Source organism: Lemur catta, chromosome 11, assembly GCF_020740605.2.
Source record: "Lemur catta isolate mLemCat1 chromosome 11, mLemCat1.pri, whole genome shotgun sequence".
In the NCBI taxonomy this organism is placed as follows: domain Eukaryota; kingdom Metazoa; phylum Chordata; class Mammalia; order Primates; family Lemuridae; genus Lemur; species Lemur catta.
Genome location: NC_059138.1, coordinates 72501877 through 72519571, shown reverse-complemented (window position 1 = coordinate 72519571; position 17695 = coordinate 72501877). Strand labels below are relative to the sequence as shown.

General features: G+C 47.3%; 1 protein-coding gene across 1 annotated transcript in view; it reads right to left on the bottom strand.

Moving 5' to 3' along the window:
- The window catches only part of NFE2L3 (NFE2 like bZIP transcription factor 3), a 28248-nt gene extending 10883 nt beyond the window's left edge, over positions 1-17365 (bottom strand). The window contains exon 1 of the mRNA XM_045564505.1: positions 16492-17365. Coding sequence (XP_045420461.1) covers positions 16492-17061 — 570 coding nt within the window. The 5' untranslated portion in view covers positions 17062-17365. The remainder of the gene's footprint in view (positions 1-16491) is intronic.
- Between the last annotated feature and the right edge of the window lie 330 nt (positions 17366-17695).

Here is a 17695-nt window from a genome sequence, read left to right as displayed (position 1 = left end):
CTTAAGCGATCCTACTGCCTCAGCCTCCCGAGTAGCTGGGACTACAGGCATGCGCCACCATGCCCGGCTAATTTTTTCTATATAGATTTTTAGCTGTCCAAATCATTTCTTTCTATTTTTTTGGTAGAGACAGGGTCTCGCTCTTGCTCAGGCTGGTCTCGAACTCCTGACCTCCAGCGATCCACCCGCCTCGGCCTCCCAGAGGGCTAGGATTACAGGTGTGAGCCACTGCGCCCGGCCAATCATCTGTTTCTTGATACAAAGGACACCATTTCTGTGATTTTCTCAACAAAAATTCATACTCTAAATCTAATCATGAGGAAATACCAGATACAAAATTAGGTGGCATTTTTACAAAATAACTGATTGATACTTTTAAAAAATCTGAAGGTCAAGAAATACGAAGACTGTGGAACTTTTTCTAGATTCAAGGTGACCAAAGAGACTTGGCAACTAAATGCAACATATAATCCTGGATTAGATGCTGATCCAGGAGAAAAAGTAGCTATGAAGCACATTATTGGGGCAACATATTCTGAAAATGCATAGATTAGATAATAGTCTTAGATTCATATTACATTTCCCGATTTTGGTAACAGGCTATAGAAAAGAAAATCTTTATTCTTAGGGAATATACACTAAAGTGTCTGGCTATTGGGGGATGCAATAGCTTCAACTCACTTAAATGTTTCAGAACAAAAAGAACTACATATGTATATGGAGAAACAGTTATTAATATAGATAAATGGGGCAAAATGTAAATAATAGGTAAATTTGGGTAAAGGATATATGTACTATACTTACAAATTTTTTAATGTTTGAAATTATATTTAACTAAAAAGTTAACCTAAAAATCCCTGCATAGCAAAATCACTTTGGTCAAGGCAACAGCAAAGGATTGGCCCAGAACAATTCTTACATTAAATTTTCTGTTAATTCACATTTTTCCCCCAAAGTATACAGACATATAAATTACTTTAATAATTACTTTCAACTCTTCCTTTCCAACATTTAAATTTCATATTTCATTTTCTTGCCTAATTGCTGTGGTTATGCTTCTTGAATAATGTTAAATTATTATGGTGAAACCTGACATTCTTGCTCATAAAATTAATGGGAATGTTTTTAATGTTTCCCAAATAAGGATGACATGTGGACTTTTATTTGAGATAGAGTCAGTCACTTTTAAACGGAGTGCCAAATACTACACTAAAAGATGGGGATACAATTGTGAAAAAGTACATTCAGACCCTTCAGATCTTTCATTCTAAAGGGAGAGGGAACTGCAAACACAAGTGAACTAAAAAATGACTGCAAGCTATGGTCAGTGAAAGAGAAAGAGCTAGCTATGTGAGAGACCATAGTCCAGGAAAAGGTGGTGGTAACAGATACAGAGAGAGGTGGAGGATGTCAAGCCATATTTCAGACAGAGAGTAATCAGGGCTTATTGATAAGAAATGGGGAAATAAAAGAAATGGAAGACTTAAGAATGATTCCTAGATTTCTGACTTGAATAACTTGATGGATAGCTGTAGGGAGAACAGTTTAAAAGGGAAATAAAGAGTTCTTCTATTTTGGATATGTTAAATTTGAGATGTGAAAAGTCAAGTAGAAGTATCAATTATACTGGTGAGATGAGAATCTGGAATTTCAAATAAAGATCTGAACCAGAGGTGTAGACTGGAAACATTACACACACCACACCCACACACACAAATATAAAATCATAGGAACTGATGAGATTTCCAGCAAAAGAGTACAGAGCAAGAAGGGGGCTTAGCAATGAGCCCTGGGGAACTGCAACATGAAGAGGTCAGGCAGAGAAGCCAGCAAAGCAGGCTGAGAACAGGCAGTGCAGTCTGGAGGAAACCAGGGGGACAGCAGTGTCTTGGAATCAAGAAGGGAGTGGTTGGTTGTATTGCAATGCTGCTTGGAGGTTACACAAGGTAAGGACGGAAAAGTATCCATTGGATTTGGCAATAAGAAAGCTGTTGGTGGTCTTCAAAAAATCAACTTTGGGTAGAAGCCAAATGATACTATGTTGAAGCGTAAATGGGAGTTGGCAAATCAGAATCTGTATACAGACAATTCTTCCAATAATTGTCATGAAAGTGAGAGGAAAAAAAGAGCAGTGTTTTTGTTTTGTTCTGTCTTGAAGATGAAAAATAATAGGGCATGTTTGTAAGGAAATAATTGAGGACAAAATAACTGCAAAGCACAGTCCTTCAGAAAGCAAAAAAGGATGGACTCCAAAGTATAAGTGGCAGGACTAATTTTGAAAGAAGGAAAAAATAAAGCCCTTATTTCAAGATAAGGAGTAGAAGGTGGATACAATACTATATTTGAGGCTTTGGTAGTAGGACAATCCACCTATTCTTATTTTTGAAGAGTATCTTTAAAAAGTAGGAATAGATATTGAACACTAAGTTGGTTTTAAAATGCCACAAATTATGTGATGCTCTTTTCTTCAAGAGGTAGAGGTAATTCCTCTGTTCTTGAGTGGAGGCTCTATTTAGTGAATTGCTTCTAACAGAATCTGGTGAAAGTGACAGCACAGCACTGTGGCTTCCTCCTTCCTCTCTGGTCACTTGTTCTGGTGAAGGCTCTCATGCTGTAAGGTCATTCAAGCAGCCCTGTGGAGAGGGCACGTGGCTAGAAGCTGAGGTCTCCTGCCAAGAGCCATATGACCGACCCATCTTGGAAGTGAGTCCTCTATCCCCAGTCAAGCCTTCAAAGGACTGCAACTGAACCAACATCTTGATTACAACCTCATGAGACCAGGAACGAGAACCACCCAGCTAAGCTGCTCCAGAGCTTCTCACCCACAGATACTGTGGGATAATAAATGTTTGTATGGAGCCAGTAAGTTTTGGGACAATTTGTTATGCAGCAATGGATAACTAAAAAAAAAAAAAAGAAAAGAAAATGCTCTTGACATCTATATTCTTTGTATGCCTTGCTATTATATTTAATATTTTGCATGGATATATGAATATTCCTAAGAGTGATTTATGGTTTTCTTTGATGCTTTCTCTTTTCTCTTCTTTTTTCAGATCTTTGTATCATTGTCATGTTGGTTTTGGTTGGAAAGCTTTCACATCATAATTCCATATTCTTATAAAGTTTGAAAGCATTCCCCTTGAATTCTGTCTGGATCAGTTGTCTGTTTTTTTTTTTTTTTTTTTTTTGAAGAAACTACTCTAACAACTTTTTCAACTTCATGGGATCATGAAACCAACAGCCCTCCAAAAACTCCCAACTTACATTGCCATATTTGGGCATACCTATTTCCTCACACCCCACCTACCCTGGGTTTGTTTCTTTCTTAACATTTGCTGATTAAAAGGTTTAAAAGGCAGCTCACCAGCAGCCACCATCTCCCAGATGTCAATGTACGGATGAAGCCAGTGGTGAGAGTGACACAGTCGGGGCGGAGCTCTGCACTGAGGGAGAGACCCTTACTGTGAGCCGGTGCCTGAGTGCTCTTAAAGATGAGGAGCTGAAGGAGCCCAGGGGAGGAAAGGGTGGCCAGAGCAGGCACTCCTCTTCCTCTTCTGCCAGGCAGAGAGAGGCAGGAAGAGGCAAGAGAGGCAGACGGCGAGCCTGGGCTCAGTCACTTCAGGGCTGAAAACCTGGTTTCCTGAGAGGGCCCTTTCCAGCTCTGACACGCCAGGGTCTATGAGTAAGCGGCCAAATAATTTATCACCCAACCAGTAGACTTTTGAGAGGGTAAGAGGGTGATATGAACAAGAAAGCTGGGCAACAAGCACAGACCAGGACTGTCCTGTATGGTCACCCTATGGCTGAGGCCACCGTGGCGAGAGGGCACTGCGTAACGCTCCGGAATCTCCATGGCAGATGGACACGTGCTGCCTGACTTCCACAGACCCAGGGAAGAGAAATACTGCACCTCGCACAGCCTTGTGTATTTAACAAGAATCTTCTCAGACAGTCCTTCACGTATCATTCCACTCTCCTTTACGGAGAGCCTGTTGTGAGGCTAACAGGAACACACGTTATAGGCAGGGCCCCAGGTTAGCACGACGCACGTGGACATGTGCAGCCTGGACCCCCTCCAAAGGACTTGTGGCAATTCCTGGGGACGTGTGGGCAGCCAGCCTCACCTGAGGTCACACCCTTCCCAGGGCGCCCACACTGCGTGACTGGTCCGGCGAGGGTAGAGCAGCCAGGCCATCTTGGCCCAAGGTGGGACCATCCTGACACACCACATCGGCCCCAGAGCGCCTGGCTTTGTTAGCCTGTGTCACGACTCTACTTCCTCCATCTGAGCCTGTTCTTGTCCTCCCTTCCAGTTGTTGATCCCAAGGGCTCTTCCTAATAAACCCCCTGCACACTAAACACAGTCTCAGAGTGCGCTTCCCAGAGAACTCGACTTCTGACAACAATTATTCTATCTTGAGGGGGAGAGAGGAGAGACCAGTCTCAAGGCAGGGAGGGGTGGAGGATTCACTATTATAATATTTATATTTACAAAGTGAAAAAGGCCTATGGCATCTGAAACATAATTTGCAGTCTGCAAAAGCCCAAAATAGCCAGTGGCTAGAAGCGTTCAGGTTCAAAACAGCCCAGTAAAAAGGCCTATCCTACCCCAACAACTGTGTGACCTTGAGCCAGATGCCTAATCTCTTTGACCTTCAGTTTTCCCATCTGTGAAATGAGATGATAATATTTAATATCATCTAATTCATATTTTAAGGAATTAGTTGGAAAAAAGTCCCTTCATACATTTCAACATGCTATATACACATAATTACTACTTTCTGCTGCTTTTTGATTCTTAAGAGTAACAAATAATGCTTAACTGCTAACAACTCAATTTGAATTTCAAGAGAAAGTGATCCTAGCCAGCCCTGGTAGCCAGTAATTACTATCTCTGCTCTCTTTTTTTTGCTGTTTTTCTCAACTCAGTGACATGGAGCTGAGATACAGAGTACGTGTTTTACAAGTACATTGTATATACTGGAGGTGTATGGCTCATCCTCTTAATTTAAAGAACAGGTAAGTTAAACCCATCATTAAGCTACTTTTTATTTGCGTGCAGATGATTTTTACCCTTGTGGAGCTGGGATCCAATTAAAAAAAAAGTTTCCAGGCTTGCCATAGGAAGCCATCATAAACTTGTGAGCTGGGGCCCTTAATCACAACTAAACACCCAGCGACCTGCACAGAAATGGCACTTGCTGGAAACTGACCCATAGATCCTTTGCAAGGATCCAGAACCCTCTCAGTTTGAGTCCATTAGCCAAAACTGGGTTATCCTGTCTCTAAAATCTCATGGCTTCTAGGTTTTCCCTTATGGCACTTTTATTCTATATAAAATAACATGTATTTGGGTCTTTTCTTTCCCAATGGGCTGTTATCTTAGGATTCCTGCCCTCTCGCCATTCACCTTTGCCACCCACGCAAGAGGCAGAGTAGAGTCTTGCATGAAGGTTTGCTGAATCAGTAAAAGGGGAGAAGGAGCAAAGCTGGGCTTTTCTCTTTTCCTTGCAAAGTCTCGGAAGTCCCTGTCAAGTGGCAACATGTATGCTTATACTGTATTGGGACCTGAATAATGAGATGGAAGAATTTGCCCCTGAGAACACCCTTTGTGAACAGTCTCAGCTGGCACTGATGAGCCTTTCATTTATTCATCTGGAGGAGGGACTGGGACCTGCTTTGACCTCAGGGTTGGATGAACCTTCAAAGACAAAGAACAGTGTGGTGCCTACAGGAAGGATGACATCAGAGGGAGAGTGGTGAGGAATTCTGTGGCCTGTCTCTAGGCTGGAGGCAAGCTGGAGTCATCAGGGCTAGAGAAACAAGGAGCCAGAGAAAGAGGGACTGTATCCTGTTTGGCCTGGGTGGTTTTTGATAGAAGTTCGTAATTATTCTAGCTCGCATTTATTGGGCACTCGATGTGGGTCAGCCACCATGTACATTATCTCATTTTAAGCTGCTCAGCATCCTTGTATAAGGTAGGTATTGCTACTGTCTCCTCTTACAGAGGAGGAACCCGAGGCAAAGGGAGGTCAAGCAACTTGCCTTAAGTCACACAGCTAGTAGGTGACAGAACCAGGATTTGGCTGCAAGCATTTGTATTACATAGCCAGCTCTTAGCCACTGTACTGGTCCTTGTTTGCCTTTCCGGATCCACGTGTGGCCCCCAGAAGATGACCCCTGCAAACTCCAGTACTGGCTGGCATCCAACTGGGATCACCAGTGGGAGGCTGGAGCCCACAGGGAGTGGGCAAAGGACAGGGCAAGGCATTTCACCCCAAGCCCCATGATGAGAGCCCCTCCTACAGGGCCCGAAGACCCCTCCCACCCCTTCCCACTGATGGTCTCTGGGCACCTCAGTGTCCCTGTCTACATGGCTGTTAGAAGCCATTCTTTTAAATCTCTTCATCTGAGCCATGCAGGGTGAATTCCTGCTACTGCCACCCCCCACAGTGGCTCCACATTGTATCACACAGATTACAGCAGCAGAGGTGGCAGGAGCTGACGCATACAAGTCAAATGAAGCCCCCTGTCTAACTGAATATTACTTTATCATGCAAAAACAGCAGGATAAAACGTAAGGTATAGATCTTGTGTGGCTCTTGATTCAAAATCAACCATGGAAAAACTATTCATGAGATAACTGGAGGAAATCTGAACACTCACCAGACATGTGACATTAAAGAATTCTGGTTAATTTCTTTTAGGTGTGCTAATGGTATTGTGGTTATGCTTAGAAGAGTCCTTATGATTTGAGGATATACAGTGAAATATTTCCAGAAGGTTTTCTGCGTCCATGAAGGTGTGGGGAGAGTAAGAAAGGAACAATATTGGGCTTCTCTCTCCTCCTTGCTAAGTCCCTGCAAAGAGCTGGCACAAGAATCACAAGAAATGATGAAATGATATCTGGGACTTGTTTCCAAATAACTGGGGTGGGGGGACAGGCATCACAGATGAAACATGACTGGCCATGAGCTGGTAACTGCTGAAGCCACCTGACAGGGATGGGGGTTCATTATCCTATTCTCCATTCTCTCCACCTGTAATGTGTGCTCGGCATTTTCCGTGACAAAATGTGATATAGGCTAAACTCACTTCTGAAGGCCCCTGGGGGAGGCAGGGAGACAGCTAAAACAATGGGCAGACATCCTCCAGGTGGCTGATGCTAAGATAAAAGAGGCCCATACTCAATGTGATTTCCCACCAGGAGAGGTCAGGTGTAAAAAGAACCAGTGTTTCCAAACAGAAGCCACACCACCTGTGACACAGGACATAAGCTCCAACCCACAGACTCTGATTTCAAATGGAGCTGCTTCTTGTGCAAGTGACCCCTGGACAGCCTGAGGGCCTGGGGGGGCTCGGCGAGAAGGAGGATAGCAGTACAGATTCACTTATGATTCTTTCATTTAATGCTAGATGACCCCCGCAGGCAGGATAGGCCAACTAGTCCTCAAAAGACATGATTTTTTGGCATTTTCTGTATTATGAAAAATTTCAAATGTATTACAAACAGAAAACTGGAAAATATAGTTAACTCTCCATGTACCTATCACCCAGTTTCAACAATGACCAGCATTCTTATATTAATACCTCCACCCCTCCCCACTCATTTGTTCTTTCACAGGTTTTTGTTTGTTTGTTTTTGAGACAGAGTCTCACTCTGTTGCCCAGGTTAGAGTGCTGTGGTGTCAGCCTCACTCACAGCAACCTCAAACTCCTGGGCTCAAGCAATCCTTCTGCCTCAGCCTCCCGAGTAGCTGGGACTACAGGCATGCACCACCATGCCTGGCTAATTTTTTCTATATATTTTTAGTTGTCCAGCTAATTTCTTTCTATTTTTAGTAGAGATGGGGTCTTGCTCTTGCTCAGGCTGGTCTCGAACTCCTGAGCTCAAACAATCCTCCCACCTCAGCCTCCCAGAGTGCTAGGATTACAGGCGTGGGCCACCTCGCCTTGTCTCTTTCACAGGTTTTAGGTAAGACACACATACAGAAATGCAGAAACCTTAGCTGTACAATTTGATAAATGGAGGCACCCATGTAACTCAATCCCCAACCATGATATGGAACATTTCAGAAAGTTCTCTCCTGTTCTGGTATTTTTACCTCAGCTTTGCCAATTCTAGAACTTAAGCATGAATTTTAAACTGCATTTACATACAAACTAGTTCTGCATTCATTATTAGTTTTTTTTTTTTTTTTTTGCAAGCTGGTTCCCCATCCCTCGACCTACCTACCATCCCCATCCAGAGAGATGTTCTTTAGCATATATGAGGAAATAATAAAGGGAGCTAGAGAAATCCGGGCTTCCACTTTAAAACACCTGGTAAACCAGCACTAGCCCTGGGCCTGCTACCCAAGCATGTGACTTTGGTCCAATCCTTTAGCTATTCTGGGCCTTAAATTTATGGCAGGGCTTTCAGCCAGGCCCCTCCTCCATTCTGGTGTTGCTGGACACCGAGGAGCTGGTGCAGGGGGTGTTAGGTGCAGGGGGTGTTAGTCTGGGGAGGAGGAGTGCTAAGGCAGAGATCCTCCAGCTAGGGCAGCCATAAGAACCACCTGGGGGTCTGGAAAACTCCACAGGTATTGATTCTGCAAGTCTGGGGTGGCCCAGCAATCTACATTTTAACAAGCACCCCAGGGGACTCTGATGCAGTCACTGGACTACCCTGGGAGAAACTCTAAAGGAAGGCAAAAACGAAATAAAGAAAAAAGGGCTAAGAGGGTCTTCCTGCAGTTGAGTTTCAGTTTGCCTTTGGGGTTCTGCCTCCTTCCCATAACAGCCCTTCCACAATTTGAAGTTAGTGCTTATGTTCCTTCCTTAGTCTGATGTCTCAGCATGGAACACCCCCAGTTCGTTCAACCATTTCCAGTATTGTGAACTGACTGAATGGACCCCCCTTTGGCCAAGGGGATCCCCCCAAAAAACCCTTAAAGCTGAGTCGCCAGCCATGAGAAGAAGGGAGGCCAGACACACCTGGTTATGCCCTGTGTCTTTTGGAGTTATTCTTTGTAACAATAAGATACAAAATCATTAACAAGCCTAAGGCCATCTAAAGACAAAGGTTAAACCACACCCACAGGTCACCAATGTACTTAACAGATCACTTGAGTCTGGGTATATGTCCAGTGGCTTAGTCTATGTTTAGCAGAGACTTCCTTATCTCAAAACATTCCAAGCCTTTAGACAAAGGTTCATTTCCTTAACCAACTGCAAATCAAAGAATCTCTAAAACCCACCTATAACCTGTAATCCCCTGCTTCCAGATATCCTGCCTTTTCAGGCCAAGCCAATGTAGGCCTTCTATGTATTGATTTATGACAGTATGTGTAATTCCTATCTCCCTGAAATGTATAAAACTGAACTGCCAACCACGCAGAGACCACTTGCTCAAGGCTTCTTGGGCATGGCTCTCTGGGCCATGGTAACACATATTCGGCTTCCAAATAAAACTCTTTAAATTATTCTACAGAGTGTGGGTTCTTTTCTGTTGACAGTATGCTCTCCCCCCTTGGGGAGGGAAGGGTTCCTTTCATGTTGAAGTGAATCTCAGTCTTTGGTAATTTCCTCTAGAAGACAGGGGTGTTCCGGAGGTTGGACCTGGAGCCCAGGAGCAAAAGTAAATCATTTCTTGAACATTTATTTATTTATTTATTTATTTATTTTTTGAGACAGAGTCTCGCTTTGTTGCCCAGGCTAGAGTGAGTGCCGTGGCATCAGCCTAGCTCACAGCAACCTCAGACTCCTCGGCTTAAGCAATTCTCCTGCCTCAGCCTCCGAGTAGCTGGGACTACAGGCATGCGCCACTATGCCCAGCTAATTTTTTCTCTATATATTTTTAGTTGGCCATATAATTTCTTTCTATTTTTAGTAGAGACGGGGTCTCGCTCTTGCTCAGGCTGGTCTGGAACTCCTGAGCTCAAACAATCCACCCGCCTCGGCCTCCCAGAGTGCTAGGATTACAGGCGTGAGCCCACCGCGCCCGGCTGTCATCTCTTGAACATTTATTAATACACCAGGAACTGTACCAGCCCTTTAACATACAGTGTCATTGAATCCTCACAAGAACTTGCCAAGAAAGACGTTAATTTTTTCCTTTTGCCAATTTGGAAGCCAAGGTTCACAGAAGTTGCCCAGGAAGAGGAGTTGGATGGTGTGAGTTTCATATGTCAAGGAGCTAGGCTATAGTATGCAGTTATTCAGTTAAATGTGAGCCTAGGTGTTGCTCTGAAGGTATTCTGTAGATGTGGTTAGCATCTGTAGTCAACCAGCTGTCTTTAAGTAAAGGAGATTGTCTTCAATAATCTGGGTGGGCCTCGCCCAATCAGTGGAAGAGCTTTAAGAGCAAAACTGAGGATTCCCTGGGAAACAAGAAACTTTGCCTCAAGCCTGCAGCATCCCAGCTCCTGCTGAGTTTCCAGGGTTTCTAGGTGCCCCACAGTTTAGACTTGCCAACTTCCAAAATCACATCAGCCACTTCCTTGAAATAAATCTGTGTATATGTATTTATTTATTCATATTCTACTCATTCTGTTTTTCTGGAGAACCTTGACTGATAGGATGAGAACCCAGTTCTGTTCAACTTCAAACGGTCATGTCTTGTCTCTCTGTCCCGTCCATACTCTGCCAACTGTCACCTGCATCTCGACCAAAAACCGCCCAGACAGCAAGCTTCAGCTGTGCAGAAATGTATTTGAATATTTGTGTAGATCTTTAACAACTAGATTTTGAGAATAAACTCTTCCTACCACAAGGCTGCCATGAATGGGAGAGGCTTCTGGTTTTCATTTGAAGTTTTGTACTGGGCGGGAGCTGTGGTTTACTCAATGCTTAAGAACAGTGACCTGCTCTATTCTGGGCAAGGTCACTAACTTACTATATAACTTTAGGCAATCCCAAGTTTCACCGCCTGATTTATTATAATGCCAACCTGAAAGTCTGCTTTCCACTGCCCCCATCCACTCAAATAGCTGGCATCAAACAGTCAGAGGGCCCCTCAGGATTTCAGATGTGACCTACTTTCTAGTTGAGCCTCTGGCCTTGAAGGACCCAAGACACATGCACACTCAGGGTATCCTTGGAAGTTCTGCAAAGCCAATGGAGAGTGAGGAATAAGTCCTCAGCAAACAGACACAGACTGAACTGACCTCTGCTCCTGACCCTGTCCCTAGGTGCCACTGCAAGTTAAATCTAATACCCAGTTTCCACACTCAAGACACTGCAGTTCAAAGTAGAAGACGCCAAGTCCTACAGAAGAAATGTCACAGAGTGCAACAGGGCTCAAAGGAAAGAAGAGGAAATGTTTTGGAGATGAAGTGATAGTTGAGCTGAGTCTGAGAAACAGTACAAGACTTGGGAAGAATGAAAAGGCACTCCAGGCAAAGGTAATAGAGGAAGAGGCAGGAAAGCACAGGGTTGTTTGGAGAAAAGGGAGGGAGAAAGTTTTTAGCTGGAAAGTAGGCTGCAGGCAGAGGATCAGTAGGCTGTGAGCTCAGCAGAGGCTGCTGGAGGGCTGGGTCACACTGGCCACATGGGGGGCCTTGAATGACAAAATACTGAATTGGCAGGTAATGGGGAGCTAGTGGAAGTTCCCACACAAAAGTGGAGAGATGAACTAGGGTGTGCTTTGGAAACCTGCACGTGGCAACAGAATGGATGGGAGTGACAGGAGGAGGGAGCATTACAGAGCCCCACCTGAATTAACAGTAGCTAACTTCATTGAGGGCTTGCCATGTATGAAACCTGCTCAACTTAACTTGCATTATCTCACTTAATTCTCACAGCTGCCCAAGGCACTCTTACCATCCCATTTCACAGATAAGGGAACTAAGGCCCCATGAGGTTAAGAAGTGGGCCCCAGATCACATAACCAGACAGTGGTGGAGCTGGGATCTACCCCAGCTACTGGGTTTGACTCCAGTGCTAGCACATGTGACCACCAGACCAGCCTGCCTCCAAGTCGGGGCCTGGGCCCTGCACACTGATGTCCCACTGTCTGAGTGATACAAGAGACAATGATACAGGAGACACTGCAAAGATGATTTCTCTGTAACCTACCAATTAAGGGGAAGGACTGACTGAAAAAAGATGGTTTGGGCAAAGATTCTCCACGGTTGCACATCAAGCCAACAAAATCCTAGACTTCCTCATGAGCATATACCAAGTCCTGCTGCAGATGATCCTACACATAGACCAGCTGCTTCCAGAAACAGCTGACTTAGCTTTTAACGGTTGGTGCCTATTTGCTAAGCAAGCTGAACACCCCAAGACTTGACAGAAGAGAAATGGTGACTATTATGGATTCAACTGTGCCCCCCCCAATTCATGTTGAAGTCCTAACCCCTAGTATCTTAGAATGTGATATTATTTGGAAACTGGGTCATTGCAGATGTAATTAGATAAGACAGTAGGGTGGACCCTTATCCAGTATGACTGATGTCCTCATAAAATGGGAAATTTGGATACAGACATGCACACAGAGAACACCATGTGAAGATGGAAGGCAGAGATCAGGTGACGCAGAAGAAACCAAGGGATGCCAAAGACTGCAGCAAACCACCGAAAGGTAGGAGAGAGTTGTGGAACAGATTCTCCCTAACAGCCCTCAGAAGGAACCAACCCTGTCAGCACCTTGATCTTAGACTTCTCACCTCTAGAACTATGAGACTATAAATTTCTGTTTAAGCCACCCAGTCTGTGGCATTTTGTTATGGCAGCCCTAGCAAACTAATACAATGACTTAGGAAGACTATACATGTATCCTTACAACATCCTTTAGTAAGCAAAATGAATATCCTGTGAAACTTTGCCAGATGCAATGTATGTAATAATAACACTATATCTCTATCAAACAGGTAGTGTCTGAAATTTCACCTCTGTGCAATAGCCCAGGCATTAGGGGCTATCTCTGATTTTGTAATGAAAAATAATTTTTACTTTAACAATCAAGAACCTTCTTTCTTTTCCCTTTACTCTTAGAATTAAATATTGACTGTGTCAGATTCTCTCTGTCACCTGAAGAAACAAGCCAAATGAGCAGTAACTCAGGAGGCCCTACTGGTCCCCTCACCCAGCAGAGGGTGGCCGTCATGGAGCATGAAACTACATCAAGAGGACTAGAGGCTTTCTCAGTTCCAAAGTGGCAACAGCTCTCTAAATACTGAAGCTGACTGCAGGCAGCTGCCACATTTTCAAATATGTATGTACGTTCCATTCTACAAAAGCTGTCCATTTCTTTGTTTAGCCCACACACACACTTAGTGTTACTCTGAAGAAAACGTGCTTCGTTGGTTGTAAGGGAATGGCTGTGGTTAGGAAGGGAAGCGTGCCGGTCCTGGGGAATTCCGGAGCCTGATGGGCCCCACTAAGAAGTGAAATCAAAGCCAGACTTCTTTTGACACTTGGAAAATCCCCTACTCTAAAATATTTTTGCACATGTACAAAAATACGGAAAATCATATTACAAAACCAGAATCTCCTACAACTCAAATGTAGGCTACTGGAATGATCTATTAAAACAAACAAACAAACAATCTCCCATGCCCCCAAAAAAGACCTATGATATTTCTGTGAGGCAAAGCACTCCCTCCCTTCAAAATTAATAGTAGCTAACATTTACTAAGCACTTGAGACACACTTGTCAATTCTCGTATCAACCCTGTAAGGTAGGCACCTTTTAATATTCCCACTGGGCAGATGAGAAAAATGAAGCACAGGCCAAGCAACTTATCCAAGGTCACAGAGCTACAAGTGGCAGAGCTGCGGCTTCAAAACCAGGCAGTCTGGCTCCAACACACCTCACTCTCTTAACAGCCAAAGCCAGACATACAAACAAGCCAAAAGAATAAAGTGAGTGGGGACAAGTGAAGGTGGGTGGGTTGAGGATGGAGCAGCTATAATCCAGGCACTGTGCTGGCCTCCCCCATTAATTAGCACAACTGCCCTCTGGGGCAAACATTACTCTCCCACCTGACATATGAGACACTGAGGCTTGGAGTGATTCCAGTAGCCCGTGGGAGGGTGTGTTTGCAAGGGATGGTCCCAAACCCAGGTCTGGCTGATTGCAAAGACTGGTGTTGTTTTCCCAGCCCATTTTCTCCCACAGTCATTGTAACCAAAGTGTTTCCTCTGCATTATGAACGGTACAATCTGCTTTTAAAAGTCAATCTGGCGGCCAGGCGTGGTGGCTCACGCCTGTAATCCTAGCCCTCTGGGAGGCCGAGGCGGGTGGATTGTTTGAGCTCAGGAGTTCGAGACCAGCAAGAGCGAGACCCCGTCTCTACTAAAAATGGAAAGAAATTATCTGGCCAACTAAAAAATATATATAGAAAAAATTTGCCAGGCATGGGGCGCATGCCTGTAGTCCCAGCTACTTGGGAGGCTGAGGCAGGAGGATCGTTTAAGCCCAGGAGTTTGAGGTTGCTGTGAGCTAGGCTGATGCCATGGCACTCACTCTAGCCCGGGCAACAAAGCGAGCCTCTGTCTCAAAAAAAAAAAAAACAAAAAAAGTCAATCTGGCATTGGAGAGTAGTTATCCTGGGGAGCTGGGGGCTGAGTCACCCCACCTCAGATCCACGTGTGTCCAGAGAGCCTGTGTATAGTGTAGGTGCTTCATTAATGTGCCAGTCTGGAAGTAAGGAGACTCAGGTTCTGGTCCCACTTCTGGCATTAATTAACATGTGGCCTTAGCCAAGTGCCCTAACTTTGCTAGGCTTCTATTTTCCTTAAGCACAAACTGGATATAAGAGTGCCTGGCCTGCGTAGCTCACAAGGCTGATGTAAAAAGCATTACCAACAAAGGTGAATCAGCTGTGAGAACAGTAAGGTGCTTGACATATGATCTTTGCTGGGTTGAACATAACCAGGTCATCCCAGCAGCTACCATGATCCAGCAGGTGCACACATGGCAGCCCAGCCGGAGAAGGCACTGCCAGGAGAATGGCCCTGTGTGAACTTCACCTTCTCCCCTAGGAAAGCTGCACTCAAGGTGATCTGGGTGCGCCTGGCCCCCAGAGCTACCTCCAAGGCAAGCCTGCCTGTCTAAATAGGTATTGACCAGGTGATGCTGGTGGGGAAGTCCTTGAAGAGCAAATGGCCTCCCCTCTCCCTCCCTCCAGGTCGCCATACACTCTGCAAGCAGGCTGGCATTCAACTGTGAGGGGGGCAGGGTGCCATCTGGTAACGCATCCAGCACTGGGTTTCAACCCTGTATGTTACAGAAGCAGGAAAGGTGGAAGTACAGCAGGTACGCACTCATTAGGAGGCAGAAGATTCAGGTGAGACAGACCCAATGGGGTCCAGATTAGATGAGTAAGTGGGGAAGAGCCTCCTACCCCACCAAGGACTCAGTGAGAGAGCCTACCAAGACTCTCTCACTGACCCCCACCCCATTAGTTGTGGTCCCCAGGAAGAGGAAGGGATCAGATTAGCATAACAGTGAATCACCTAGCACTTCGACACAATGAGCCCTCCTGGAGAGGGTGGAGAAGCTCGTCGGGCAACTGCCTACACAAACGGCAATTCTGAAGAGCAGCAAACAAACCAGTTTAGCCCCAATTCCCATTTTGCATAAAGACTGCACTCCACAAAAACAACATCCGGGGAACACTTGTTCACCACCAGTTGTTAACACTAATTTGGGCCAAGAATTTTAAAAATGCCCTGGAAGGTGGTTTTGTAGAAACTGACTCTAAGGCACCACGGCAGCACCAGATAGTTCAGTGAACACACCTTGGAAAACTTTGTAACAAGAAATTAAGCCAGCGGAGGGCTTGCCTCCATAAACCAAAGGGAACTTGTTAGTCGCTAAGCGACCGTCAGGGCACCTGTTTTCTTTATGCTAATAGGGGGTTACACAAGTTCCAGGAGGGAGAGTCGTTAGGTGCGGGGGATGGTTAGGTCACAGAGGGACTGTCTGCCGGCTGGCCTTGAAGTGGACATTGCCCACAGCTCCTCAATCCCGGGAAGCGGCAAAAACGAACTGCAATTAGGTTAAAATCAGGGCGAGGGCCACTGCGTTAGGCGATGAGAGTAGGTCTTAAGAGAAACGTCCATCCTCCCAGCGGGGCCTCTTTCATATCCTCGAGGTCGGGCACGGGTTCCAGAGATAGACATCTCTGGATGTCTATTAGGTGTACATTAGGTAATGAACGAAGACAGTGGGGAAGAAAATTAACACCTTCCCTTTTCCCCACTCCACTCCCAAACTGCTCTTGCCAGCCATCAAACACAAGGAAAGGTGTTCTCTGCAACCAAACGGATAATTTCACCCACTTCTTGTTCAAGAACCTAAAAACCATAGCGACAGCACCCATAGCCTTCATTTGGATTCACAAAAAGGAGGAGCAGCATCGTCTGTGAACCTACAACTACCCAGGAGCTAAGAGTGGAAGGACAGGGCGGGTGTGCCCTCTGCCTAGGTCCGTCACAAGCCTGGAGGGCTCCTGGCAGGTGTAGACGCCGCACCTCGCTCGCGTCCCGCTCTGCGGTTACCTCGCTCGCGCATCCGCCAGCGTCCGGCACCTGAGCCGTCGGTTCCGCGGGCGCCTTCTCTTCCTCCTCCTCGGCGGCCAAGGGGCTACTCTGAGTCGCTCGCGGGTCCCCGCCGCCCCCCGGAGCAGCCTGGCTGCCGCCGTCCAAGCTGGCGCCGACTCCTCCGGCCGACGAGGCAGCGGCGCCGAGCAGCCCGTGGGCCGTGTCCGCGTCCCCCGCCGCCACGCTGTGCACCAGCCACGCATCCACCCGGGTGCGGGGGATGAACGGGACCCCTAGCGCGCGCACCTCCCGGAGCAGCTGGCCCTCGGGCGCCGCCGCGGGGTCCGGCTCCCGGCCCTTAGGGTGCAGCCAGCCGGCGCGCCCCCACCCTCCCGAGGCCGGGAAGGGGCTGAGCGCGTGGGCGGAGCTGGCCGGGCCGCCCAGAAGCAGCAGCTCATCCCGGAGCAGGGTGGGCGGCGGCAGCAGCAGGTAGAGGTCCAGGTCCACGTGGCGCCCCGCCAAGCTCAGCAGGATGGAGAGGTGCAGGAGGCCGCCGCCGGCCGACCACCACGGCTTCAGGGGCTTCATTTCCCGCTGCGCGCCCGCGGACGCCCCTCCTGGCGCCCGCGGGTCCCAGCGCTCCAGCCGCCGCGGTGGCACGTGAGGACCCGCGCGCCTGCGGCACCTGCCTGGAGGAGGCGGAGAAGCGAAACAATGGACCCTGGCGCGCAGCGGCCGTCGCGGGCTCCCGGAGCCGGGCACAAAGGCGCTCCCTCGGACGCCGGCACAGTGCCTGGCGCGGCCCGGGATCGGGAGAAGCGGGGGAGGAGCCACCTGCGCGCGGAGCCCTCCCGCCCCGGCGCCCCGCAGCCCCGCGCCTCGGCCAAGCCCCGCCCCCGGGCGCGGGCGCAGCTGCCGGGAACACGCCCACGGCGCCCGGGGCCCGCGCCCGTGGGAGGGGCCGCGCGGGGCGGGGCTCCCGGAGCTCAAAGCCTCTTTATGCCCCGGGAACGCAAAGCTTGCTGGGAGCAGAAGTTCTGGGCGCCGAGACGCCCCTTGCAACCCCGTGGCCTGGAGCTTGGCCACCCTAGCTGAAAGCTGGGAGTGGGAGTCGGGGACGGGGGGTAGGTGGGTGGGATGGGACAGGATGTGTAGAGAGGGGGGAAAGTAACTGGGCAGCCGCGGGGTACCAGGCAGCTTGCAAAGGGCTTCCGCCCACGTG